Here is a 26,178-nt window from a genome sequence, read left to right on the forward strand (position 1 = left end):
TCCATCCATCATCCATCACTATGTCCATCCATCATCCATCACTATGTCCATCCATCATCCATCATCCATCCATCATCCATCACTATGTCCATCCATCCATCATCCATCCATCATCCATCCATCATCCATCATCCATCACTATGTCCATCCATCCATCATCCATCCATCATCCATCCATCATCCATCATCCATCACTATGTCCATCCATCCATCATCCATCCATCATCCATCCATCATCCATCATCCATCACTATGTCCATCCATCCATCATCCATCCATCCATCCATCATCCATCATCCATCACTATGTCCATCCATCATCCATCATCCATCACTATGTCCATCCATCATCCATCATCCACCATCCATCATCCATCATCCATCACTATGTCCATCCATCATCCATCATCCATCATCCATCATCCATCCATCATCCATCATCCATCACTATGTCCATCCATCATCCATCATCCATCATCCATCACTATGTCCATCCATCATCCATCATCCACCATCCATCATCCATCATCCATCACTATGTCCATCCATCATCCATCATCCACCATCCATCATCCATCATCCATCACTATGTCCATCCATCATCCATCATCCATCACTATGTCCATCCATCATCCATCATCCATCATCCACCATCCATCATCCATCACTATGTCCATCCATCATCCATCACTATGTCCATCCATCCATCATCCATCATCCATCATCCATCCATCCATCATCCACCATCCATCCATCATCCATCATCCATCACTATGTCCATCCATCATCCATCATCCATCACTATGTCCATCCATCATCCATCATCCACCATCCATCATCCATCACTATGTCCATCCATCATCCATCATCCATCCATCATCCATCATCCATCCATCCATCATCCATCATCCATCATCCATCATCCATCACTATGTCCATCCATCCAAACCCCAAAAGTAGCTCCAAAACACCCTCAAATCTGACTGAGCATCTCAATCACTCCAACTCAAAAGTGCTGAATAATTCTGGACCCCTGAGCAGCTACATGTAATCTGTTCTTATATCAGGGTGGATTCATGTTTGGAGAAGTCAAAGGTGCACCCTATGGTGCCAACACTGTCAGAGCCTCTACAGAGCCTACTAAACCTGAACCTAACAGAGGCCGAGTGTAATGAGTACAGGGTGAGATGGAGCTGCATGATCACGGCTGAAGCTCTGTAGAAGGTCCCCGATTACAGACTGTGAAGTAGATTTAAGATCTGCTAAGTAACATGATCATTCTAGATGGGAGGTGGATACGTCTAACCCGGAGAGAAAGGGCGTGGCTGGTTTTGAAACCTTCTGGGTTTTTTTCAGAGAGCTGTGTGAGAACACGTCCCGTCACTCCGGATCCTTCGTGCCTTTTTCCTGGTTTTCCGACTCTCACCGCGGTTCTTCCTCCTCCTTATCATCACCCAAGATGGCGGCGCCAACACGCAGCCCCAGCAAATCAGACTCACAGGTAGGGCGCGGAGGAGGGGGGGGGGGCTGTGGGCAGCGCCGTGGATCGGCCAGCGGAGGGCGTAACTGCGGCCAGTATGAGGAATCCCCTCCGCCGGAATCCACTTACGCCCTCTGCTGGCTGTTCGGCGGCGCTGCACAGAGACAGAGGGCGATGACTCTCCGTGCGCGATACGGATCTCCGTATATACATGTCGAAAATATACGGACAGCGGCTGAGGTGATTCGTGCGGCCGTCCGAGCGGGCGGTTTCACCGTCCACAGTTGAGCAGGCTTTACTCTGCCGTGGGCGTTAACGAAGCTCCGGCTCCAAAACCAGCAACCCAACATCACTGTACTTACTGTGAAGCACGGTGGTGGTAGCGTCACGCTCCAGTGCTGAGGATTGCTTCTGGTCAGGGTCTACATGCCTAGGAGACGTAGAACTAAAGATAAGGTGGCGTCACAAAAGTATGTGGACGCATCTTGTCATTATGAAGTTCGGGTGGTTCAGCCACACCCGTTGCTCTGGAAACAGTTTGGGGAAGGCCCATTCATCCAAAGCGACTTTAGGGTTAAGGGCCTTGCTCGAGGGTGCAACAGCAGCAACCTGGCATTGGTGGGGCTTGAACCAGCGACCTTCTGATTACTAGATCAAACACCTACACCTGTGGAATATTCGGAAGGTCCGAAATCAGACGCATAGAACCATTTAAACGATGGGCACAAATCCCCACAGACGCACTCCGAAACCCTCTGCCCTGTAGTGATTAGGAATGAGCCGTGTCTTGTCGGTGTGCAGGAGTCGGCGTTCAGCGACGAGTTCTCCCCGAAGAGTCCCTCGGCTCCGTCGGACGGGCGCTCCTCTCACCCCTACCAGACCCTCTCTCAGTCCTCGGACGAGGTGAGTGTGAGAAACGGCAACAGCGCCCTCCTCCTGTGGGGTCGCCCCCGGCGGCGTTCTAACCCTGTGCGTTCCTCGGCAGCGCGGGGACGAGCCGCGGGGGGCGGTGAACTCCTGGAGCACCCAGCAGGTCTGCGAGTGGCTGAAGAGTCTCAGCATGGACCAGTACGTCCCCGAGTTCCAGGACAAGGACGTGGACGGCGAGCTGCTGCTGCAGATGGACGGCGCCAAACTCAAGGTACGGAAGGGTTTGGGGTCGCGACTCGGACCGTCCGAGGGTCTCTGTGCAGCGCCGTCGATCCCATCATGTGTGTTCCGAATCCCATCATGTGTTCCGAATCCCATCATGTGTGTTCCGAATCCCATCATGTGTTCCGAATCCCATCATGTGTGTTCCGAATCCCATCACATGAATCCCATCATGTTGATCTGATCCACACTGAGTTTGTTTTTAACTAAAACTATCGGACTCCCTGTCACGCTGGGAGTGAAGCTCTGATCCTGTGTGTGTGTGTGTGTGTGTGTGTGACCCTCAGGCCCTGGGCGTGGCGAACTCGACGGACCGCGGCGTGTTGAAGCGGCGGATTAAGGACATCCACGCGGCGGCGGAGAAGGAACGTAAAGCTCTGGATAAACTGGAGAAGCAGAGAGAGAAACAGAGGAAGAAAGATCAGGAGCAGAGGAAGAACTAACACCGGGGCGGGGCGGGGCGGGGCGGGGCACCTTACCTTACCTTTCATACCTCTGTAATGTCACTACTGGCACCTCTGCTCCTATAAGAAACGTCCCAGACGCTAGAAACAGGAATGTTTACAGGTGCTAATAAACACTGTAGGTTGGTCATAATAGAAGGATCGACTCGACAGCGCCTCCTGCTGGCTGAACGAGGTATCAGGAGCGGTGGTGGAGGAGTACAGCGAGTGTAGCGTGTTCCTCTGTACAGGTTAAATCTCTCTCTAAGAATCCACCACTAATATCCGGTGAAAAGAAGCGTCTCATGTGAGATGTTTCTGTTACCAGCAGCCTGCTCGCATATTAGCCCGTTCGCGTTTGTATTTTTAACACTGCAGATGTTCTAGCATCTGGACGTTTCTTAAAACGGTCGACGTGACGTAGGAACCAGCGGGAACACAAACGTGGCGTGAATTAGCATCTGGATCGGAGCACATGTTTAATAGCAGCGTATTTACTCATGATTAGCCACGATATTTTTCACTGAATTTGAATACGGAAAGCCTGCTGGCTAATTGGCTAATTAGCGAAAGCATCCACGCGTACCTCATTCGCCCACTTAGCTGGCGTGATGTGGGTTTTCTGAATGCTAATCATATTATGCAGCGGATGATGGATTGTCTCTGTATTTGATCTACGTATATGCCTTATGTATGATATCATATATGTAGCGTGTGTGTGTGTCCATGCTATGTTCCGTACAGCTTAGCTTAGCGGAATGCTAATGTGTATAACACGGCGGTTTGACAGTGTGTAGCGTGTTTACGTCTGATAGTCGCTTCGCTTTAGCTCTTCGCTCTCCAGCGTCGGTTCTGTTTCTCCTCACATAATTAGCTTGAGCATTTATGATGCTAGTCAGATGATGCTATGTTAGCTGGGTACGCGCACTAGTGCCTGTGTTGGTGGACTGGACACACGACGTTATGGCGCATTTTTCTGGTGCTGCATCGCTAACCTGAACAAAACCAGTTTACTTTGATCTATAATCTCTGGTCTTTGATCTCTGGTCTTTGATCTATAATCTTTGATCTATAATCTTTGATCTATAATCTCTGGTTTTTGATCTCTGGTCTTTGATCTATAATCTCTGATCTTTGATCTCTGGTCTTTGATCTATAATCTTTGATCTATAATCTTTGATCTATGATCTTTGATCTATGATCTTTGATCTATAATCTCTGATATTTGATCTATAATCTTTGATCTATAATCTTTGATCTATAATCTTTGATCTATGATCTTTGATCTATGATCTTTGATCTATAATCTCTGATATTTGATCTATAATCTTTGATCTATAATCTTTGATCTATGATCTTTGATCTATAATCTTTGATCTATAATCTTTGATCTATAATCTTTGATCTAAAATCTTTGATCTATAATCTTTGATCTATCATCTCTGATCTTTGATCTCTGGTCTTTGATCTATAATCTCTGATCTTTGATCTATAATTTTTGATCTATAATCTTTGATCTATAATCTTTGATCTATAATCTTTGATCTAAAATCTTTGATCTATAATCTTTGATCTATAATCTTTGATCTATGATCTTTGATCTATAATCTCTGATATTTGATCTATAATCTTTGATCTATAATCTTTGATCTATAATCTTTGATCTATGATCTTTGATCTATAATCTCTGATATTTGATCTATAATCTTTGATCTATAATCTTTGATCTATAATCTTTGATCTATAATCTTTGATCTATCATCTCTGATCTTTGATCTCTGGTCTTTGATCTATAATCTCTGATCTTTGATCTATAATTTTTGATCTATAATCTTTGATCTATAATCTTTGATCTATAATCTTTGATCTATAATCTTTGATCTTTGATCTCTGGACTTTGATCTATAATCTTTGATCTATAATCTCGGATATTTGATCTATAATCTTTGATCTATAATCTTTGATCTCTGGTCTTTAATCTATAATATCTGATCTTTGATTTATAATCTTTGATCTATCATCTCTGATCTTTGATCTCTGGTCTTTGATCTATAATCTCTGATCTTTGATCTATAATCTCTGATCTTTGATCTATAATATTTGATCTATAATCTTTGATCTTTGATCCCTGGTCTCTGATCTTTGATCTATAATCTTTGATCTTTGATCCCTGGTCTCTGGTCTCTGATCTTTGATCTATAATCTCAGATTTTTGGATAATCACTCCCTTCCCTTGCATGAGCTGATCATCGTCTGTGTAGGCGCCTGGACGGTTGGTAGCTGAGCTGAGCTGTGATTGGTTGTATTTTGGACGTCACATCAGAACCTGGTGCGTCACCGAGACCCTGATCATCTCCTGATTGTTTTTCATCCTCATTTACAAACATGAGGAATAAAATCACTGAGCGTCACTTTAAATCAGAAATAATTAACATTTACACGCCGGAGAGGAAACAGAGATTTATTATTGATATGTTACAATCACACACTGTACAGCCAGAAGTATTGGGACGCCCTTATAACGACTCAGTTCATGTGTTTCAGCCGCAGCAGTCACTAACAGCTGTAATAAATCAGTTATATAAATGAAGTGATTTGCTTCTGAGTTTGGAGCAACAGTTTAGGGAAGGTCCTTTCCTGTTCTAGCTCTATAAAGACATGAAGAGCTCCCACGAGCTCCTGGTCGGGTGTCCGAATACTTTTGGCTGTTTGGTGTGTCAGAACTGAATCATTTAAGCCTGAATAAAACTCCAGACTGAAGCGTTACAGCAGCAAAACAATCATTCAGTATAAATCATGTGATGTGGTGATGGTGGTTCACTTCTTATTACCACAGAGGCTTCACTTTGGGCCCCTGAGCGAGGCCCTCAACCCTTAATTGCTTGTACTGTACTCATAACTGTGGGTCACTTTGGATGTAAAGCGTCTGCTAAATGTGGCACATGTAAATGTAATGATGTCACGATGGTGTGATGATGATGTCATGATAATGGTGTGATGATGTCATGATGATGGTGTGACGGTGTACAGCGGACTCAGCAGACGAGGTTTTATTCTTCCACCACGTTTCATGTTTTTTTGTGGCTGAGATTTAAACTGTGAGCGTTTGATGGGATGAATCGCTTGCTGCTGAATGAATGAATGAATGAATGACGGAATAAATAAATAAATAAACAGAAATATATAAATAAAAATGTATAAATAAATAAATATAAACTTATTTACACTTAAAACAGTGCATGTGTCTGTACTTTGAGACGGTAGGTAACAGCGCCACCTGCTGTCCGTCTGAGGCTCTGCACGTGTGTGTAGGACTCTAACACGTGCTAGTCTGAGCTTCTCTTCAGCCAGAGGGAGTGTGTGTGGGGGTGGCGTCCTTATATTTTCGGCTCGGCGCTCATGTGGCGTAGCGTACGGAAGCTGTCCTGACTGAAGCGGCGTAGCTGCTCCAGCACCAGATGAGCCGCGACCTGAAGCGCGTACTCGTCGTCGCCGACGCGCTCCGACAGCGAGCTCCGCCCCGCCTGGCGTTCGGCGCGGGGGACGCCGTGCTGATCCTGCGCCTGCACACGAACACACGACCGGTCAGATACGACAGCGCTAACTGAGCCGCCGTCTATGGTTAGTTTTTGGGACGTGACCCACTGACCTTCTGGATCTGCACGTCGAGCTCGGCGACGTTGGACAGGAGCGACGTCAGCGTGTCGGAACACTTCAGCTTCTCCTGCACGTCCTGCAGGAGGCGATGGTGCGTCTGCAGACCCTCGGAGATCGTCGTCATGCTCGCCTCCTGCAGCGGGAAAAAAAGGGATGAATCGGAATTCCTGAAGGCACCTGGTCCGAGGGTCTCCGTGCAGCGCTGTCGATCAGCCAGCAGAGGGCGTAACTGCAGCAGTGAGGAGGAAGCCCCTCCGGCGGAGTTATGCCCTCTGCTGGCTGATCGACAGCGCTGCACAGAGACGGAGGATAAAGGAGGTCCGTGCATGACGCTCAGTGCGCCATACGGATCTCCGTTTGGGACGATCAGGACTGGAGACGTTGGTGCTTACACAGGTTTGATGTTCTGGAGGAGGAACCAGTCTGGGTGCCGGAGGAATTTCCAGCATCACCTTCAGGTACTCCAGGTTGTTCTCCTTCAGGTCCTGGAACACAACAGAAGTATTGGGACGCCCCTTTAATGACTGAATTCATGTGTTTCAGACGCAACAGTTACTAACAGGTGTAATAAATCATATAAATCATATAAAGGGAATAACGTGGTTATAAGCTTCTGACTTTGCAGCAACAGTTTAGGGAAGGACCTTTCCTGTTCCAGCTCTATAGAACCTGAGCTCAGCCCCACTCAACAGCTCTGGGATGAACCGGAACATCAACTGATTGACATATAAATGCTCTTTTGTACTACTGAATGGGCACAAATTCCCACACACATACTCCAAAGTCTTGCAAAAAAAAAGTCTTGTATGTTTGTGTGTGTGTTTGTGTGTAGTGTGTGTGTGTGTGTGTGTGTGTGTGTGTGTGTATAGTGTGTTTGTGTGTGTGTAGTGTGTGTGTGTGTATACTGTAGTGTGTTTGTATGTAGTGTGTGTAGTGTGTGTGTGTGTGTATAGTGTGTTTGTGTGTGTGTAGTGTGTGTGTGTGTATAGTGTGTTTGTATGTAGTGTGTGTATTGTGTAAGTGTGTGTGTATAGTGTGTTTGTGTGTGTGTAGTGTGTGTGTATAGTGTGTTTGTATGTAGTGTGTGTATTGTGTAAGTGTGTGTGTCGTACCTTCTCACTCACACAGCTTGTATGTGTGTGTGTGTGTGTATATATGTGTGTATGGTGTGTAGTGTGTGTGTGTGTGTGTGTGTGTGTGGTGAGTGTGTATATAATGTGTGTGTGTGTAAATAATGTATGTGTGTGTGTAGTGTGTGTGTGTATACTGTAGTGTGTTTGTATGTAGTGTGTGTAGTGTGTGTGTGTGTGTATAGTGTGTTTGTATGTAGTGTGTGTAGTGTGTGTGTGTGTATAGTGTGTTTGTATGTAGTGTGTGTATTGTGTAAGTGTGTGTGTGTGTCGTACCTTCTCACTCACACAGCTTGTATGTGTGTGTGTGTGTATATATGTGTGTATGGTGTGTAGTGTGTGTGTATGTGTGTGTGTGTATGTGTGTGTGTAGTGAGTGTATATAATGTGTGTGTGTGTAAATAATGTGTGTGTATGTGTGTGTAGTGAGTGTGTATATAATGTGTGTGTGTGTGTGTGTATGTATGTGTGTGTGTAGTGAGTGTGTATATAATGTGTGTGTGTGTGTGTGTGTGTGTGTGTGTGTAGTGAGTGTGTATATAATGTGTGTGTGTGTGTGTGTGTGTGTGTGTGTGTGTGTGTGTAGTGAGTGTGTATATAATGTGTGTGTATGTATGTATGTGTGTGTGTCGTACCTTCTCACTCACACACAGCTCGTACGCTGTTGAAATGAGCTGTTGGATTTTGCTGATGAAGCTCTTGACCTTGAACAGATCCATGTGCTCCACGCTGCAGGATCTGATGGGTGAGGAACTCGCCAGCGTCAGAGCCGAGAAGATCAGGAACACAACTGCAGGACGGAGAAGAACACGTCACGTCACGGGGTCAGAGGTTTACATACACATGGAAAAAACATCCATGTCACGGCAATCAAGCTTCATGTTTTATCACTGATGTAATCTCAGAAATCTACAGCCAGCAGAAGAGACGATGGTGCAGGAGGTTCTATCACATCTACAAACTGATCATGATCATCTGTGCTGTTACAACTTCTCTGTGCCCATATAAACAGAGCTGATGGTCTGACTGCACTAATGATGATTCTGACCAGGTTCTGCTGGTTCCCCCGTCTGTGAACACGTGCTGTAGAGAAGCTCCACTCGAACCCCTCCTGATGAATCACTACAGTAACTGTGAGCACTAAATACCTGAGCCTCACAGACGTTTGTGTTCAGAATGGACGCAAGTTCCCACAGACACACTCCAAACTCCTGTGGAACCCCTTCCAGAAGAGTGAAGGATAATACAAGTGAAAATCTAAGGTTCCTGAAATTCCTCAAAAAGAAAGTAAAACCAAAACAACAAGATTTCGGAGTGTTCCTGTGAGAATTTGTGCCTGTTTAGTTTAGAGAGTGTTAGTGGGGTCAGAAACTGAATTTGGATTAGAGGATCTGACTGGAAGTGGATGTTCCAGTTCATCCCAAACGTGTTTAATGAGGTTAAGCCCAAAACATTCTAACAGAAAATCTGTCAGTCCTAAATCCTTTAGTTTCACACGTTCATTCGTCTGAATGGGTGCAAGTTCCCACAGACACACTCCAGACTCCTCTGGAACCCTTTCAAGAAGTGTGAAGGATAATACAAGTGCAACAGATCTACATTAGTGACCGTGTTTCTTTATGGGAAGATCTTCAGGACCAGAGCAGAGCCACATGAACGAGTGAGTGAAGGAAGCAGAAGATCTGCGTGTGAGAAGATCAGAACATGAGAGCAGAAGATCAGACTCACGCTGGAGAAGCTTCATGGTTCCTCTGTAGAGCTGGAGGCTTGAGGAGCTGTTTGGAGGCTGAAGCTGGAGGAGCTGCTGCAGTTCTTTAGGTGCTGGTGGAACTGGTGGAGCTGCTGCTGGTGCTGGAGGTCCTGTTGTGAGGAGACCGTGGAGACGGTGGAGGAGCTGGTGCTGGTGCTGGAGGTCCTGTTGTGAGGAGACGGTGGAGGAGCTGGTGGAGATGCTGCTGGTGCTGGAGGTCCTGTTGTGAGGAGACCGTGGAGACGGTGGAGGAGCTGGTGGAGATGCTGCTGTTGTGAGGAGACGTTGGAGTGTTTGCTGGTATTTAATCTCCTGAGCTGAAGGAAATGCAGCAGGAATAAAAGAACGAGGGAAATTTTGACAGTAACTCTGAAGTGTTGAGTCAGAACATGTGATGACACGACTGTGATGATGATGATGATGATGATGATGGTGCAGCAGGATGTGATTTACTTCATTTCTGCTTTAATATCACAATAATAATAATAATATTAATAATCATCATATAAATTCACTCTTACATTATTAATTATATACATTACTTTATTATAAACTCAATAATCCTCTGTGTGTTTATGAAACGGGGCGTCCGAATACTTTTGACCCTGTAGTGTTTATATCAGAGCTGATAACAGCTGATTAACGTTTATAAGAAACACGCGGTGATTTATAGATTATTAATATTAAACATAATCACACAGATAAGAACATTTATTTATTTATCTTCAGTAAAAACTTCATCCCGAGTCACAGTGGGTCCAGAGCTGCCATGAGAACTAATTCACTGTAAATATTTAAAAAGACTTTAGTAATTATTTAGTTTACATTAATTATTAATTTTACTTTGCTGAGTATAAACAGTAAATTTAGACTTAATTCTATTAACATCAAAGAATAAGGAGTGAACTAGAGCCTTAAATAAATAATCATCAATAATAATTCAATACAATTAAATAGATATAAATAAATTAATTAATTAATTAAATACATTATAAATAAATAATAATTCAATAAATTTTAATATATATATATATATATATATATATATATATATATATATATATATATATATATATATAAATTAAATAAGTAAATAAATTATAAATAAATAATTTAATAAAATTAAATACAAATGAATTAAAATGGAATAATAAATAAATATATAAATTAAATAAGTTAATAAATACATAAATAAATAATTTAAGAATAACAAAAAATATAAATAATAAATATAAACATATTAATAAAACAGGTAAATTAGTAAAGAAATTATAAATAAATAATAGGTTAATAAATACATAAATAATTAAAAAATAATAAGAAACTAAATAATAAATACATATAAATATAAATTAAATAGGTAAACAACTAAATAAATTATACATAAATAATAAGTTAATAAATACATTAAAATAAGAAAAATTATAAATAAGTAATAAGTAAATGATAATAACAACAATATAAATAATAAATCAATTAAATAATGAAATTATAAATAACAAATAATAAAAAATACATTTATAATAAATAAAAAACTTTTTACAAATATTATCAATTATTAAATTAAAAATTAGTGAAATAACAGCTTTAGTTATTAGTTTGGGGAAGTACCATGTAATGTTTATATACATTAACGTCACAATCAAACACGTTCGGATCATAAACTCATGATTCTGATTCATCACCGAGTCTGAAACTGTAATAATTTATTTATTCTTTATTATTATTAAATAACGATTTTAATTATGATCATTATGGATGTGTTGTTATTTCTGTAAGCACTCCCAGCAGTGCTGATTATTATTCAGTAATAAAGTTTATAATTGATGAATAGACGTGGTGGTGAGGAGGAAGAGGACGTGGTTAAAATGAAAGACGTCTTAACTTCCTGTTCTGGGTGGGGTCGGTGGAACTTCCTTCATTTACACAATTCTTTATTTTCCCTCCGACAGGAACGATGAGGCGACACGTTCAGATCATGACTCAAGCTTCCACCCCCTGACCCACCTCCACCCCGACCACCCACCCCCTTCATTTATCTTCCCGTGCTAAAACCTCCGGCCCTGATTCAACTCCACTTAAATATACTACATGATCAAAAGTATGTGGACACCTGACCGGACATCCCCAGAAAACTCATGAGCATTAATATGCTCTAACAGTCTCCACTCTCATGACAAGGCTTTCAGCAACATTGATCTCATGATAAAGATTCACTCATTCATTCATTGCCTGTATTACCACTGCTTTATCATGGTCAGGGTCCCTGGAGAGGTCACCAGTCCATCACAGGACACACACACTTATACCTAGGGGGGCAATTTAGTATCTCCAATTAACCTGACTGCACGTCTGTACTAAGAGAAGAAAACCCACAAAGACACGGGGAGAACGTGCAAAACTCCACACAGAAAGGACCCGGCTCGCTCCATCTGGGAATCGAACCCAGGACCTTCTTACTGTGTTTTATTAAACGACCAAACTTATTTACTTCTGTTCACTGTCAGGGTTATACACTATACACTGATCAGGCATAACATTATAACCACCTCCTTGTTTCTACACTCACTGTCCATGTTATCAGCTCCACTTACCATATAGAAGCACTTTGTAGTTCTACAATTACTGACTGTAGTCCATCTGTTTCTCTGCATGCTTTGTTACCCCCTTTCATGCTGTTCTTCAATGGTCAGGACCCCCACAGGACCACCACAGAGCAGGTATTATTTAGGTGCTGGATGATTCTCAGCACTGCAGTGACACTGACATGGTGCTGGTATGAGTGGATCAGACACAGCAGCGCTGCTGGAGTTTTTAAACACCTCACCGTCACTACTGGACTGAGAATCGTCCACCAACCAAAAACATCCAGCCGACAGCGCCCCGTGGGCAGCGTCCTGTGCCCACTGATGAAGGTCTAGAAGATGATCGACTCAAACAGCAGCAATAGATGAGCGATCGTCTCTGACTTTACATCTACAAGGTGGACCGACTAGGTAGGAGCGTCTAATAGAGTGGACGGTGAGTGGACACGGTATTTAAAAACTCCAGCAGCGCTGCTGTGTCTGATCCACTCATACCAGCACAACACACACTAACACACCACCACCATGTGGTAACAAAGCATGTAGAGAAACAGATGGACTACAGTCAGTAATTGTAGAACTACAAAGTGCTTCTATATGGTAAGTGGAGCTGATAACATGAACAGTGAGTGTAGTTTTAATGTTATGGCTGAAGGACATATTGAAATGCTGTATGTCTATAGCAGATATGTATTTAATTTGACTCCAGGTCTGTAACACGACGCTGTTTATGACCCACAGTTACATTAGGAATGATTCGGTCAGTACAGAAAGCAGACGAGTCGAGTGTTTATAGAAAAGTGAGTTTATTAGTGCAGTGTGAGGTGAAACCAGAGCAGAATTTAGAGCCTCTGAAGGGTCTCGATTCTCCAGAACCAGCAGGGAAACGTCGTTTACATTAACCCGACTCCCCCACACACACTCAACACTTCTCATCACTGCTGTAAACTCCCCCCCCCCCTTCCCGGGTCTGGATCCTGTAAGTGTGAGGCAGCACGTCTCTGCTGGCTGGAGAACGTGAGGTGGAGTAATGAGACCGGTGCCGGATCATCATGACGAGCTTTTACACAGAACCAGAGGAACGTCGACGGTTCCCGCTCCTGCTGTCGGACTCCGATAAACCCAAACAAACGCGAACGAACGATAAAGAAAAAAAATAATAATCAGGTTCCGGGATTCATCTGCACACTGGTGGATTATGGGAAACTGTCGTCATCGTCCTCCGCCATCTCTTTGGCGAACTCCAGGTCCTGCTGCTCCCTCTCACGCCGCTCCTGCACAGACAGGAACCCAACGTGTCTGAACGTGAACCGCAGCGCCGCGAGCGCCGTTACTCACCTTATAAACCCTGCCGATGAGCCAGAACATTAGAACCACCCTGTAGATCTGTGATCAGCATGAAGACCTGAGGGACTCCAGCCAGCGGTCCGAGGAGGGACGAGCCAGACGGCGTGAAGTCTGTGGTGTCTGGTACCGACAGTGAATTAAACTGCAGATGATTTAATCCAGGCAGGTGTAGCCTAGCGGTTAAGGTGCTGGTCCAGTAATCAGAAGGTCGCCGGTTCAAAGCCCCACCTCTGCCAGACTGCCACCGTTGGGCCCTTAACCCTCAATTGCCTAGACTGTATACTGTCACAGTACTGTAAGTCGCTTAAAAGCGTCTCCTAAGTACTGTATTATAAACGTTTTTATATAACCCTCATGTGCCAGTCAGAGTCCCCATGCATCTCAGACTGGTGGAGGACAGAACCAGGATGCACTGCAGGACGATCCGGCTCAGAACGTCCTAGTACCAGATACCACAGGCGGGTCAGAACCGTTCTGACAGGGTGTTGGAGGGTGGTTCTAATGTTCTGGCTCATTAGTGAACACTTTTGTTCACACACACACACACACACACACACACACACACACACACACACACACACACACACACACGTTATCCATAATGAGAGTATGGGTACCTCTGCAGACTCCAGGTCCTTGTTGTACGCTTTGGGTGGGAACCTCATGGCCTGCAGGAAAGAAACACACCATCAGTGAATCACTAAAACCACACCCATAAATAACACCACTACTGGAATCCACAACCCTAACCCAGTCTACACTGTTTCTGCACTTGTCGCGGCGCTCTAAGTTCACCTGATTGAACCTTGACCCGGTCTGCTGACCATCTCAAAGCCCCTCCAATGAGACGAACTGTTTGATATGAACGTCGGAGCGAATGTGATCAGTGGAGGAACGTATGAGCAGTAATAATGAAGAGGAGTTTAGTGCTCCTGTCTCCTTCTTTTACTACATTAAACCACGTTAAGCTTTATTCTGAACCAGAAGCGTTTTAGACTCTGGGAGAAGCTGATTCTGATTCTCACCGTTTCTCAGAAGCTGGAGCTGTAACACAAGTTTAAAAGTGAAACAGGGAGGAGAATCCAGATAAACACAGATACATGTGGAGCTGTAACCCTGGATCTGCACCTTATTCCACACCGACGCAGACGGCGGGCGCGGCGTACCTTGACGGACATGTTGTGGATATTCAGACAGAAGGAGATTCTCTGGTGGAAGGCCAGCTGAGGCTCCCTGGTGCCGTAAATGTCCATGGTCTCCTTGGACTGGACGTAACCCTTCTCGTGGTTTATACTGGCCTCGATCACGCCGTCACGGATCGCCTGCAGCCACACGGAGAACAAAATCAGTGACGTAGAGATGAAACACACCGTGTGTGTGTGTGTGTGTGTGTGTGTGTGTGTGTGTGTGTGTGTGTGTGTGTGTTACCTTAGCCACGATGAACTCCGCGTCCTCAGGACTGTCCAGCTGAAGCTTCTGAGCGATGTCGGCCAGAGAGATACGAGAGTACGACAGGTTGATCATCCTCACACCTACAGCGCGCACACACACACACACACACACACACACACACACACACACACACACACACACACACACAGCACCAGTTCATTCAGTGTTGGTGTTAATATGTCACATGACACACTGCACCAATCAGATGACTCCTTTTTTTTTTTTTTAGGTCGCACTGACACAAGTGTAATCCAGACCCTTGGTTTGCTCTATTTCCTGCCTTAATAAGTGATATACAGCATGTTGAATCATCCATCTCTCCTGCAGGTACCTCGAGCAGCCAGCAGAGGCCGCCACCGCAGCAGAAACAATAAACCCGACCTGCCCTCCCAGTCACCTGCGTCTGTCTGGACATCCAGGTGGTCAGTAGCACGGTTCGGATCGGAACGCAAGGGTCCGAGACTTCGGAAGTGATGCCGCACCCGCACCCACATGGCCCGGCACCCTGGACCACCCCCAAATGTACCGCACAACCCGAGGTATGTTCTCCTGTGGTGTCTGTGTGTGCGTCGCTGCTCACCGGTCTTGATGACGTTGTGCCTGAGGCGGATGATGAGGGTGTAGGTACCATCGGTCTGGAACTTCTCTCCGAACTGATCCAGCTCCTGATTGAAATTGGCCAGGTTTCCGGTCCTCACAGCTACACACACACACACACCACACACACACACACACACACACACACACACACACACACACACACACACACACACACACCATCAAGCATCAGGATAAACATCATAGCCGACTCTCACCAGCACTCTAGCGCCCTCTGGCTGTGACACAACTCCCACACTGGCAGGGTAAAGACAGGAGCCGGCGTCCACCTCCTTAGTGTCAGAGCGTACAGGAAAGTGGACTAGCACAGGTAACAATACAACCTGGTCCCACTGTGGTTTACAAGATGTAACATAAAGCCTCCACAAGGGGGCGTTTGTGTACAAGTTTCTTTAATTATTATTATCATTATTATTACTTTTGTCTGGAACCCATTTCTTTTTTTTTGTGTGTATTTTTACACCACAAAAACAAGCCAGAAGAGCTTTGTGAGAACAGTTTAGGGAAGGCCCGTCTCAAGGGTCGATCAGTCAAGTGTGAGGACACGTCAGTAACCTGGTCAGAGCTCTAAACTCAACCCCACTCGGCGTAATGGTAATGAGCTGGACATTCTGGACGAGCTGGACGACCTGACTTCACAAGTGCTTGGGCACAAATTCCGACAGACATCATCAAAATCTTGAGAGTAGAGGCTGTTATAGCCGCACAGCAGAAGAGGCAGCTCAATGTTTTGGAACAGGATGCCCAGTAGAGGCATGGTAATGTGTCCACATACTTTTGGCTATGTAGTTTATCAGTATAGGAGCTGAGAGGAGCTGAGAGGAGGTGAGAATATGTGAGAGAAGGTGAGAGGAGGTGAGAGGAGCTGAGAGAAAGTAAGAGGAAGTAAGAGGAGGTGAGAGAAAGTAAGAGGAACTGAGAGGAGCTGAGAGAAGGTGAGAGGAGGTGAGAGGAGCTGAGAGAAAGTAAGAGGAACTGAGAGGAGCTGAGAGGAACTGAGAGGAGCTGAGAGGAGGTGAGAGGAAGTAAGAGGAGGTGAGAGGAGGTGAGAGGAAGTGAGAGGAGGTGAGAAGAAGTAAGAGGAGCTGAGAGGAGGTGAGAGGAAGTAAGAGGAGGTGAGAGGAGGTGAGAGGAGGTGAGAAGAAGTAAGAGGAGCTGAGAGGAGGTGAGAGGAAGTAAGAGGAGGTGAGAGGAGGTGAGAGGAGGTGAGAGGAAGTAAGAGGAGGTGAGAGGAGGTGAGAGGAGGTGAGAAGAAGTAAGAGGAGCTGAGAGGAGGTGAGAAGAAGTAAGAGGAGGTGAGAGGAGGTGAGAGGAGGTGAGAGGAAGTAAGAGGAGGTGAGAAGAAGTAAGAGGAGGTGAGAGGAGGTGAGAAGAAGTAAGAGGAGCTGAGAGGAGGTGAGAAGAAGTAAGAGGAGGTGAGAGGAGGTGAGAAGAGGTGAGAGGAGCTGAGAGGAGGTGAGAGGAAGTAAGAGGAGGTGAGAGGAGGTGAGAGGAGCTGAGAGGAGGTGAGAGGAGGTGAGAGGAAGTAAGAGGAGGTGAGAGGAGGTGAGAAGAAGTAAGAGGAGCTGAGAGGAGGTGAGAGGAAGTAAGAGGAGGTGAGAGGAGGTGAGAGGAGGTGAGAAGAAGTAAGAGGAGCTGAGAGGAGGTGAGAGGAAGTAAGAGGAGGTGAGAGGAGGTGAGAGGAGGTGAGAAGAAGTAAGAGGAGCTGAGAGGAGGTGAGAAGAAGTAAGAGGAGGTGAGAGGAGGTGAGAGGAGCTGAGAGGAGGTGAGAGGAAGTAAGAGGAGGTGAGAGGTGAGAAGAAGTAAGAGGAGCTGAGAGGAGGTGAGAGGAGGTGAGAGGAAGTAAGAGGAGGTGAGAAGAAGTAAGAGGAGCTGAGAGGAGGTGAGAAGAAGTAAGAGGAGCTGAGAGGAGGTGAGAGGAGCTGAGAGAAAGTAAGAGAAAGTAAGAGGAAGTAAGAGGAGGTGAGAGGAGCTGAGAGGAGGTGAAAGGAGGTGAGAGGAGGTGAGAGGAGCTAAGAGGAGGTGAGAGAAAGTAAGAGGAGCTGAGAGGAGGTGAGAAGAAGTAAGAGGAGCTGAGAGGAGGTGAGAGGAGGTGAGAGGAAGTAAGAGGAGGTGAGAGGAGGTGAGAGGAGGTGAGAAGAAGTAAGAGGAGCTGAGAGGAGGTGAGAGGAGGTGAGAGGAGCTGAGAGAAAGTAAGAGGAAGTAAGAGGAGGTGAGAGGAGGTGAGAGAAAGTAAGAGGAGCTGAGAGGAGGTGAGAGGAGCTGAGAGGAGGTGAGAGAAAGTAAGAGGAGCTGAGAGGAGGTGAGAGGAGCTGAGAGGAGGTGAGAGGAGGTGAGAGGAGCTGAGAGGAGCTGAGAGGAGCTGAGAGGAGGTAAGAGGAGGTGAGAGAAGGTGAGAGGAGGTAAGAGGAGGTGAGAGGAGGTGAGAGGAGGTAAGAGGAGGTGAGAGGAGCTGAGAGGAGGTGAGAGAAAGTAAGAGGTGAGAGGAGGTGAGAGGAGCTGAGAGGAGGTGAGAGGAGGTGAGAGGAGCTGAGAGGAGCTGAGAGGAGGTGAGAGAAAGTAAGAGGAGCTGAGAGGAGGTGAGAGGAGGTAAGAGGAGGTGAGAGGAGGTGAGAGGAGCTGAGAGGAGCTGAGAGGAGGTAAGAGGAGGTGAGAGAAGGTGAGAGGAGGTAAGAGGAGGTGAGAGGAGGTGAGAGGAGGTAAGAGGAGGTGAGAGGAGCTGAGAGGAGGTGAGAGAAAGTAAGAGGTGAGAGGAGGTGAGAGGAGCTGAGAGGAGGTGAGAGGAGGTGAGAGAAAGTCAGAGGAGGTGAGAGGAGGTGAGAGAAAGTCAGAGGAGGTGAGAGGAGCTGAGAGGAGGTGGGAGGAGGTGAGAGAAAGTAAGAGGAGGTGAGAGGAGGTGGGAGGAGGTGAGAGAAAGTAAGAGGAGGTGAGAGGAGCTGAGAGGAGGTGAGAGGAGGTGGGAGGAGGTGAGAGAAAGTAAGAGGAGGTGGGAGGAGGTGAGAGAAAGTAAGAGGAGGTGAGAGGAGGTGGGAGGAGGTGAGAGAAAGTAAGAGGAGGTGAGAGGAGCTGAGAGGAGGTGAGAGGAGGTGGGAGGAGGTGAGAAGAAGTAAGAGGAGCTGAGAGGAGGTGAGAGGAGGTAAGTGGAGGTGAGAGGAAGTAAGAGGAGGTGAGAGGAGGTGAGAGGAGGTGAGAAGAAGTAAGAGGAGCTGAGAGGAGGTGAGAGGAGCTGAGAGAAAGTAAGAGAAAGTAAGAGGAGGTGAGAGGAGCTGAGAGGAGGTGAGAGGAGCTGAGAGGAGGTGAGAGAAAGTAAGAGGAGGTGAGAGGAGCTGAGAGGAGCTGAGAGGAGGTGAGAGGAGGTGGGAGGAGGTGAGAGAAAGTAAGAGGAGGTGAGAGGAGGTGAGAGGAGCTGAGAGGAGTTGAGAGGAGGTGAGAGGAGGTGAGAGAAAGTAAGAGGAGGTGAGAGAAAGTAAGAGGAGGTGAGAGGAGATGAGAGAAGGTGAGAGGAGCTGAGAGGAGGTGAGAGGAGCTGAGAGGAGCTGAGAGAAGGTGAGAGGAGGTGAGAGAAAGTAAGAGGAGGTGAGAGGAGCTGAGAGGAGGTGAGAGAAAGTAAGAGGAGGTGAGAGGAGGTGAGAGAAGGTGAGAGGAGCTGAGAGGAGGTGAGAGGAGCTGAGAGGAGCTGAGAGAAGGTGAGAGGAGGTGAGAGAAAGTAAGAGGAGGTGAGAGAAAGTAAGAGGAGGTGAGAGGAGGTGAGAGGAGCTGAGAGGAGATGAGAGAAAGTAAGAGGAGGTGAGAGGAGGTGAGAGAAGGTGAGAGGAGGTGGGAGGAGGTGAGAGAAAGTAAGAGGAGGTGAGAGGAGCTGAGAGGAGGTGAGAGGAGCTGAGAGGAGGTGAGAGGTGCTGAGAGGAGGTGAGAGGAGGTGGGAGGAGGTGAGAGAAAGTAAGAGGAGGTGAGAGGTGCTGAGAGGAGGTGAGAGGAGGTGAGAGGAGCTGAGAGGAGGTGAGAGGAGCTGAGAGGAGGTGAGAGGAGGTGAGAGGAGCTGAGAGGAGGTGAGAGGAGCTGAGAGGAGGTGGGAGGAGGTGAGAGGAGGTGAGAGAAAGTAAGAGGAGGTGAGAGGAGGTGAGAGGAGGTGAGAGAAAGTAAGAGGAGGTGAGAGAAGGTGAGAGAAGGTGAGAGGAGGTGGGAGGAGGTGAGAGAAAGTAAGAGGAGGTGAGAGGAGCTGAGAGGAGGTGAGAGGAGGTGAGAGGAGCTGAGAGGAGGTGAGAGGTGCTGAGAGGAGGTGAGAGGAGGTGAGAGGAGGTGGGAGGAGGTGAGAGAAAGTAAGAGGAGGTGAGAGGAGGTGAGAGGTGCTGAGAGGAGGTGAGAGGAGGTGAGAGAAGGTGAGAGGAGATGAGAGGAGGTGAGAGGAGGTGAGAGGAGATGAGAGGAGGTGAGAGGAGCTGAGAGGAGGTGGGAGGAGGTGAGAGGAGGTGAGAGGAGGTGAGAGGAGCTGAGAGGAGGTGGGAGGAGGTGAGAGGAGGTGAGAGGAGGTGAGAGAAGGTGAGAGGAGATGAGAGGAGGTGAGAGGAGATGAGAGGAGGTGAGAGGAGATGAGAGGAGGTGAGAGGAGATGAGAGGAGGTGAGAGGAGCTGAGAGGAGGTGGGAGGAGGTGAGAGGAGGTGAGAGGAGGTGGGAGGAGGTGAGAGGAGGTGTTACCCTGAGTGAGGAGGAAATACGGCATGAGGGAGCGTTTCAGAGACGGCTGGCGGAACTGCAGACGGTCAGGAATCTCTCCCAGCAGCAGCTCCACCACTATCAACAACTTATGAACCTGAGAGAGAGAGAGAGAGAGAGAGAGAGAGAGAGAGATAGAGAGAGAGAGAGAGAGAGGGAGAGAGAGAGAGAGAGAGAGAGAGAGGGAGGGAGAGAGAGAGAGAGAGAGAGAGAGAGAGAGAGAGAGAGAGAGAGAAGGAGAGAGGGAGAGAGGGAGAGAGAGAGAGAGAGAGAGAGAGAGAGATTTATATTATATTATATTTATATCATCAGCATTTAGCAGACACTTACAGTACTGTGAGAGTATACAATCTAAGCAATTGAGGCTTAAGGGCCTTTAACAAGGGCCCAACAGTAACAACATGGCAGTGGTGGGGCTTGAACCAACAACCTTTTGATGACTAGTCCAGTACCTGAACCACTAAGCTACACCTGCCCTGTTAAATGACACGGTGTGTATTCCCTTCTTCTTCTTCTCATTTAGGCATTTCCAGTTCCCCATCAGTGGGACCACGCCCTTTCTGAGAGGCTGTATTAGTGCTCTAATGATGCCACTTCATACTGTGCAACATCACTGAGTCTTCCTCTATAATTCTTGATACGAGTGGAGAACCCAGAAGCTCCTCAGATCCCTCAGGATCCTCCTGCACCCCCTCTAGTGGACTCAATAGCAGTCACTTCTCACCATGGATCTCCTGGTACTTAACATCTACTAATAATAACGTTCTCAGGTGGAGAAACGAGCCTCAGCACCACAGATCCTGTATGAAGGTTCACGCTGGGTGAGCAGATGATCACTCACGGTTTGTTTGAAGCCCACGGCGGTGTGTTGAGGTGCTTTGCGGAGCGCGTTGGTCAGAGTCCTCCTGGCCTCAGAGTACTCCAGCTGGATGGCCTTGATCCGCCCTGTACAAACATCATCACATCATCACATCTAATCACCACATCAGATCTAATCATCTAATCTAATCATCTCATCTTCACAATCACATCACATCTCATATAATCACATCGCATCATCACCTCATCACATCACATCTAATCACATAATCACATCTCATTTCACCTCATCTCATTACATCATCTCACAGTCTGTGTGTGTGTGTGTGTGTGTGTGTGTGTGTGTGTGTGTGTGTGTGTGTGTGTGCGGTTGAATTACCGGTGTAGTAGAGGTACCGCGCCCACTCGTTGTTGTTAGCCAGCTCAGGGAAGACGGATTTGGAGACGAGTTTCTCGGCCTGGTCGTACAGGTTGTACTGCAGGTAGTTGCGCATCAGCAGGTTCAGCAGCGTGGCCTGGCCGTCGGGGTCGTGGCGCAGCGTCGCCGTCCTCAGGCGCGTGTGCAGAAAACTGTTCAACACGTCAACGACACCAGCGTATTCATAAACAATCAGAACAACACTGAGATAAAGGTAATCGACCAGAAATGATTGTTCTCTAGGACTCCAGGTTCCCTCGGTTGAGACTGTGTGTGTGTGTGTGTGTGTGTGTGTGTGTGTGTGTGTGTGTGTGTGTGTGTGTGTGTGTGTGTGTGTGTGTGTGTGTGTGTGTGTGTGGTGGATGAATCCCCTCGGCACCGTTACAGAGCCCTCGTACCTGCGCACAGCGTCCAGCCGGTCGAGGAACTCGTACACGCGGCAGTGATAATAATAACACTTGGCCGCCACCAGGTCGAGCGCCCGGCGGTTCTGAGAGCTGATCTTCTGCAGGAGGTTGTCCGAGACCTTCTGAGCCTGAAACACAGGAGCAGTGAGACACGTTAAGCGAGACACGCGTTGAAGTCGGTTCAGCCTGCAGTGCCGTAAGCCGCGCCCCGCCCGTACCTCCGTGTAGCGTTTGTTGTTGATGAGATGGACGAGCAGCAGGAGCTGAAGATAAGCTTCCACCTCGGGGATCAGAGGAGCCGCCGCCGCCTTACCGGTGCGAGGTCTGAACTGAAGCTCTCCCTCCGTATCCATGGGCTGAGCGGGACGAGAGAGAGACCGGGGTAACGTCAGTAAAAGGAAATCCCTAAAATCTGATCGGGAATCTGTTCATGGGAAGCATCTGAGGTCATGTGATCAGTTATAAACCAATCAGAACTGACTGATAATGAAACGATTCAGTTCATCTGATCATGAGCCATGCGATACACAGCAGTGATAATCAGACGTCTGCTCTTCGATTGGCTCAGACACAAAAATCAGATCAATGATTATATTAAGAGGCGCTCGGGTGGCTCCGAGTTCAAATCTCAGCTGTGCTATCACCCAGCCAGGTGCCCACACAGACACGATCGGCTAGACTTGGATAACCGAAGCCCGTCGATGCATCGGCGCCCTGTCCGTGTATTCCTGCCTCGTTCCTGGTGGAACTGGACCCACTGGAACCAGGATACTATTTCATATTAATAAGAGTTCATCTAAAATGATTCAAATTCTGATTTTTTTTTTTGTTTGCTTAGTCATTTCCAGTTCCCTACTGGAGCACCGGATCAACACGAGCCCAATCTGCAGCCTGTGCTGGGTTCCCACAGGGAGCCGTGTCGCGTACGGAGAGCCGCGCTACCCGATGATTTTCTCCTAAATGCTCTACTGTGGCTACACCTGTACAGGTAAAGAACCGCTCAGCTCAACCGCTCGGTGTCGTACCTCCTCCAGAAAGCCGAGCAGGAACTCCTTCCCGGCAGCATTAGAGGTGAAGAAGCCCGAGATGGCTTTATGGAGGACGTTGGCGTTCAGGCGCCGACTGGTCGAGGGTAGAGCGCGCAACGCACGCAGCACGAAGCGCGGCTCCTTACCGGACACGGCCTTCTCGATCTGCTTCACGTGCTCCTTGATATCTGCACGAGAGACCAGAAAATCGTTAATAATGAGCCGTCAGTGTTCCACCAACCTGTGTAGAGCTCTGCTGCTTTCACCGAGACCCTGTCTCCACTACACAGACCTCAACCACCATGGTACCAGTTCCACTTCAGTTTGGAACAGTTCTGACATTTTCACCACGATTAAATAGATATTTTTAGCAGGAACTGTGATGACCGGTCACTGATAATGCACCTTTGGTTCCAATATGAAACTGGTCCAAACGCAGGCCATCGATGTTCATCAAGTCACTTCGGTCAAAACGAGCCGTGAGGAACCTCTGTGTCTTCATATAAATAGGAATAGTCCGACTGAACCCATTTCTTGCCACCTTGTGCTAAAGAAGCTGGAACATGGGCGTCACTCTCCACAGTCGAGCAAGCTTTAGCTCAACATGGGCTGCAGCACCGTCCTTGCTTTTCCTTAGTACATGTAATCAGGAACAAACTTCAGTCGAGCTTCACAGGACAGATTTTTTTTTTTTTTAAATGCATTTTCCAATTACCCATCCGACACGTGAGCAGCAAGCCGCGTGCATCTTGCCACCCACACACTGACGAGTGTTGTGCCACCTAGCGTCGTGTACGGAGAGACACACCCTGAGAGCACTCCTTCCTCATCTCCGTGTAGGCGCCTCTAACCGCACCGTTCGGACAGAGAGAGACCCACATCCGGCCTTAGTCCCGCCCATCTGAACACCCGGCCAGTCGTCGTTCATGTAGCCGCTCGGCCTCGACCGGTAAGGCAGAGCTGGATTCGATACGACGTACTCGAGATCCAGCTCCGGTTGCAGCGTGTGTGTTTTTGAGGGGTACGTGACCATTGCAATGACTCCAGACAGTGTCACTCCTGTTCCGGTGTCGTCTTCTTTATTTATTTATTTATTTATTAGGATTATAACGTGATGTTTTACACTTTGGTTCCACTCGTGACAGAACAGGTCGTTGCTGCTCACACAAGATGTCAAACACAGCCATGGATGATTGTGTATCTCCAATTCACCTCACTTGCACGTCTTTGGGCTGTGGGAGGAAACCGGAGCTCCCAGAGGAAACCCACACAGACACGGGGAAAGGACCCGGACCACCCCACCTGGGAATCGAACCCAGGACCTTCTTGCTGTGAGGCGACGGTGCTACCCACCGAGCTTATTCGTGACAGATCTGTTTGATCATCAGACAAATATCCACCCAGCATAAGGTGACAGTTTGGGTTTCGACCTGACCTTGGAAGGAGGCCACTGTTCCATGCACTGTTTTATGTTTCGACAGGGTGCAGTCAAACCAAACTAGGCTTATTTATGTGGACACAGGTTTGGTGAAGTGCATGAAAAACTCGGTCCTTGAAAGTGGAACACAGTGACATGTCAACATTCCTGCTGCAGCTCGTTTCTTTAATAGTCTTCCTGCTTTAGAACATAAAACTGCTTCTAACAACAAACAGAACAAATTTAATTAATTCTGGCACATCTAATAACAGTGTTAATAATATTTAATTACATTATCAACCGTTTCTGACAGCATATAACTACAGTTATGCTAAGCTAAGCTAACTGCTATGTTGTTAGAGCATTTGAACACTCTGCAGGACAGTTTGTGAACTCTACACATTCTGCATGAAGTAAATAAATATATTAAAGTAATAATAATAATGAGATTAATCGTTATCAGGACCTTCCAGGGTGGCCTGATCGAGTTCTTTGGCTGTTTTCACCGATGTGGCCGCTTCATCCTCGGCCATCTCCACATCATCACCGCCGTCCTTCTGCTTCTGCTGCTCGGCTTTACTCTCCTTCTGCTTCTCCTTCCGCTTAGCAGATAATTCTTTCATTCTGCCTGTAATATTATATTTATTTATATATTAAACAGATCGACTATAAGGTTCAAACACTTCAGGTTCACCTGCTAGCGGCTGAGCTAACGCTACCGCTGCACAATGACTGGCAACTATTTCATACCCGCACGGCATTGTGGGAGCAACACGGGCTGCTCGGTCGTGTTCCAAACTTCATCTCAATCCCTACTCCCTACACACTATAAAGTGCATACTCGGTGCTCTACATACACAATTCTATACATTTTGTTTAACAATATATATCGTGAGAACTGGATTTTATATGGTATGTTTTGTAGCATATGTTTTAGCACTATATAGTGTACTAAAATAGTGCACTACATAGTAAACATGAGGTAATTTGGGACGTTTAGAATGCCAGGCCTGGAATACACGGTGCAAATCGCTTGACTATTTATGTATCGCTTCTGCTTAAATCCATCTGATTTAATTCAACGTGTAACAAAATATATAATCAGAAAATGTGTTATATACACATAATTCCAAGCCATATTATTAAAAACAACATATTACTAATGGGTAGAACTCCTTTTTGCTCATGGAACAGCCAATTCATTGTGTTAGGGACTTTGTAGCCTAGTGGTTAACACACTGGACTAGTAATCAGATGGTCGCTGGTTCAAGCCTCATCACTGCCAGGTTGCTGCTGTCGGACCCTTGAGAAAGGCTGTAAATCACTTTGGATAAAAGTGTCTACTAAATGACAAAAATGTAAATGAATTCCAGGAGGTGCCCAGTTAAGCCCACAGAAGATCACTGAACTCACTGTGATGTTGATGGAACCAGTGTGAGATGATTGTGCTTTGTGGCATGGTGCATCATCATGCTGGAAGCTCCACTATGAGGTGGTCAACTGTATTGAGATCTGCTGTCTGGACAGGCCATCTAAGTTCTCTGAATTCTTTGTTATGTTGGAACCTGTTTGAGGTGACTTGTGTCTTCGTGACACAAGAGCATCCTTTATAAGATGACCAATTGTGGTCATGAAGGGTAAGCACGTGTCCAGAAACCACTCTCAGATCAGCTGTGACATTCGGATCGTGCTTGATTTATTATTAGGAGACCCACTGTGAGCCAAGAACACATTCCTCACACCATCACATCACCATCACCACTGA

The 26,178-nt window shown here is 46.7% G+C and overlaps 2 protein-coding genes across 2 annotated transcripts in view; one reads left to right on the forward strand and one right to left on the reverse strand.

Moving 5' to 3' along the window:
• Positions 1 to 3,074, forward strand: part of LOC134327705 (sterile alpha motif domain-containing protein 14-like) — an 8,845-nt gene extending 5,771 nt beyond the window's left edge. The window contains exons 7-10 of the mRNA XM_063009242.1: positions 1,356 to 1,500; positions 2,281 to 2,382; positions 2,465 to 2,620; positions 2,919 to 3,074. Coding sequence (XP_062865312.1) covers positions 1,356 to 1,500; positions 2,281 to 2,382; positions 2,465 to 2,620; positions 2,919 to 3,074 — 559 coding nt within the window. The remainder of the gene's footprint in view (positions 1 to 1,355; positions 1,501 to 2,280; positions 2,383 to 2,464; positions 2,621 to 2,918) is intronic.
• A 9,911-nt stretch (positions 3,075 to 12,985) lies between these two features.
• Positions 12,986 to 25,160, reverse strand: psmd3 (proteasome 26S subunit, non-ATPase 3). Its single transcript, XM_063009240.1, has 12 exons — positions 24,880 to 25,160; positions 22,994 to 23,184; positions 22,187 to 22,324; positions 21,960 to 22,096; positions 21,523 to 21,713; positions 21,166 to 21,269; positions 20,307 to 20,421; positions 15,576 to 15,695; positions 14,972 to 15,075; positions 14,710 to 14,865; positions 14,161 to 14,211; positions 12,986 to 13,470 (listed from the first exon to the last, which is right to left on the reverse strand). Exons 1-12 carry the CDS (start codon positions 25,034 to 25,036, stop codon positions 13,393 to 13,395), a joined length of 1,542 nt encoding a protein of 513 aa, XP_062865310.1. The 5' UTR covers positions 25,037 to 25,160; the 3' UTR covers positions 12,986 to 13,392.
• Positions 25,161 to 26,178: the final 1,018 nt, after the last annotated feature.

Source organism: Trichomycterus rosablanca, chromosome 2 (genome assembly GCF_030014385.1).
Source record: "Trichomycterus rosablanca isolate fTriRos1 chromosome 2, fTriRos1.hap1, whole genome shotgun sequence".
Classification (NCBI taxonomy): Eukaryota; Metazoa; Chordata; class Actinopteri; order Siluriformes; family Trichomycteridae; genus Trichomycterus; species Trichomycterus rosablanca.

Excerpts from the sequence above, each read along its gene's own strand:
- psmd3 (XM_063009240.1), bottom strand. The coding sequence starts at position 25,036 with ATGAAAGAATTATCTGCTAAGCGGAAGGAGAAGCAGAAGGAGAGTAAA. Across the intron at positions 22,097-22,186 it reads ACAACAAACGCTACACGGAG|GCTCAGAAGGTCTCGGACAA; the intron begins GTACGGGCGGGG and ends CCTGTGTTTCAG. Across the intron at positions 21,714-21,959 it reads CGGCTGGACGCTGTGCGCAG|TTTTCTGCACACGCGCCTGA; the intron begins GTACGAGGGCTC and ends CGTGTTGAACAG.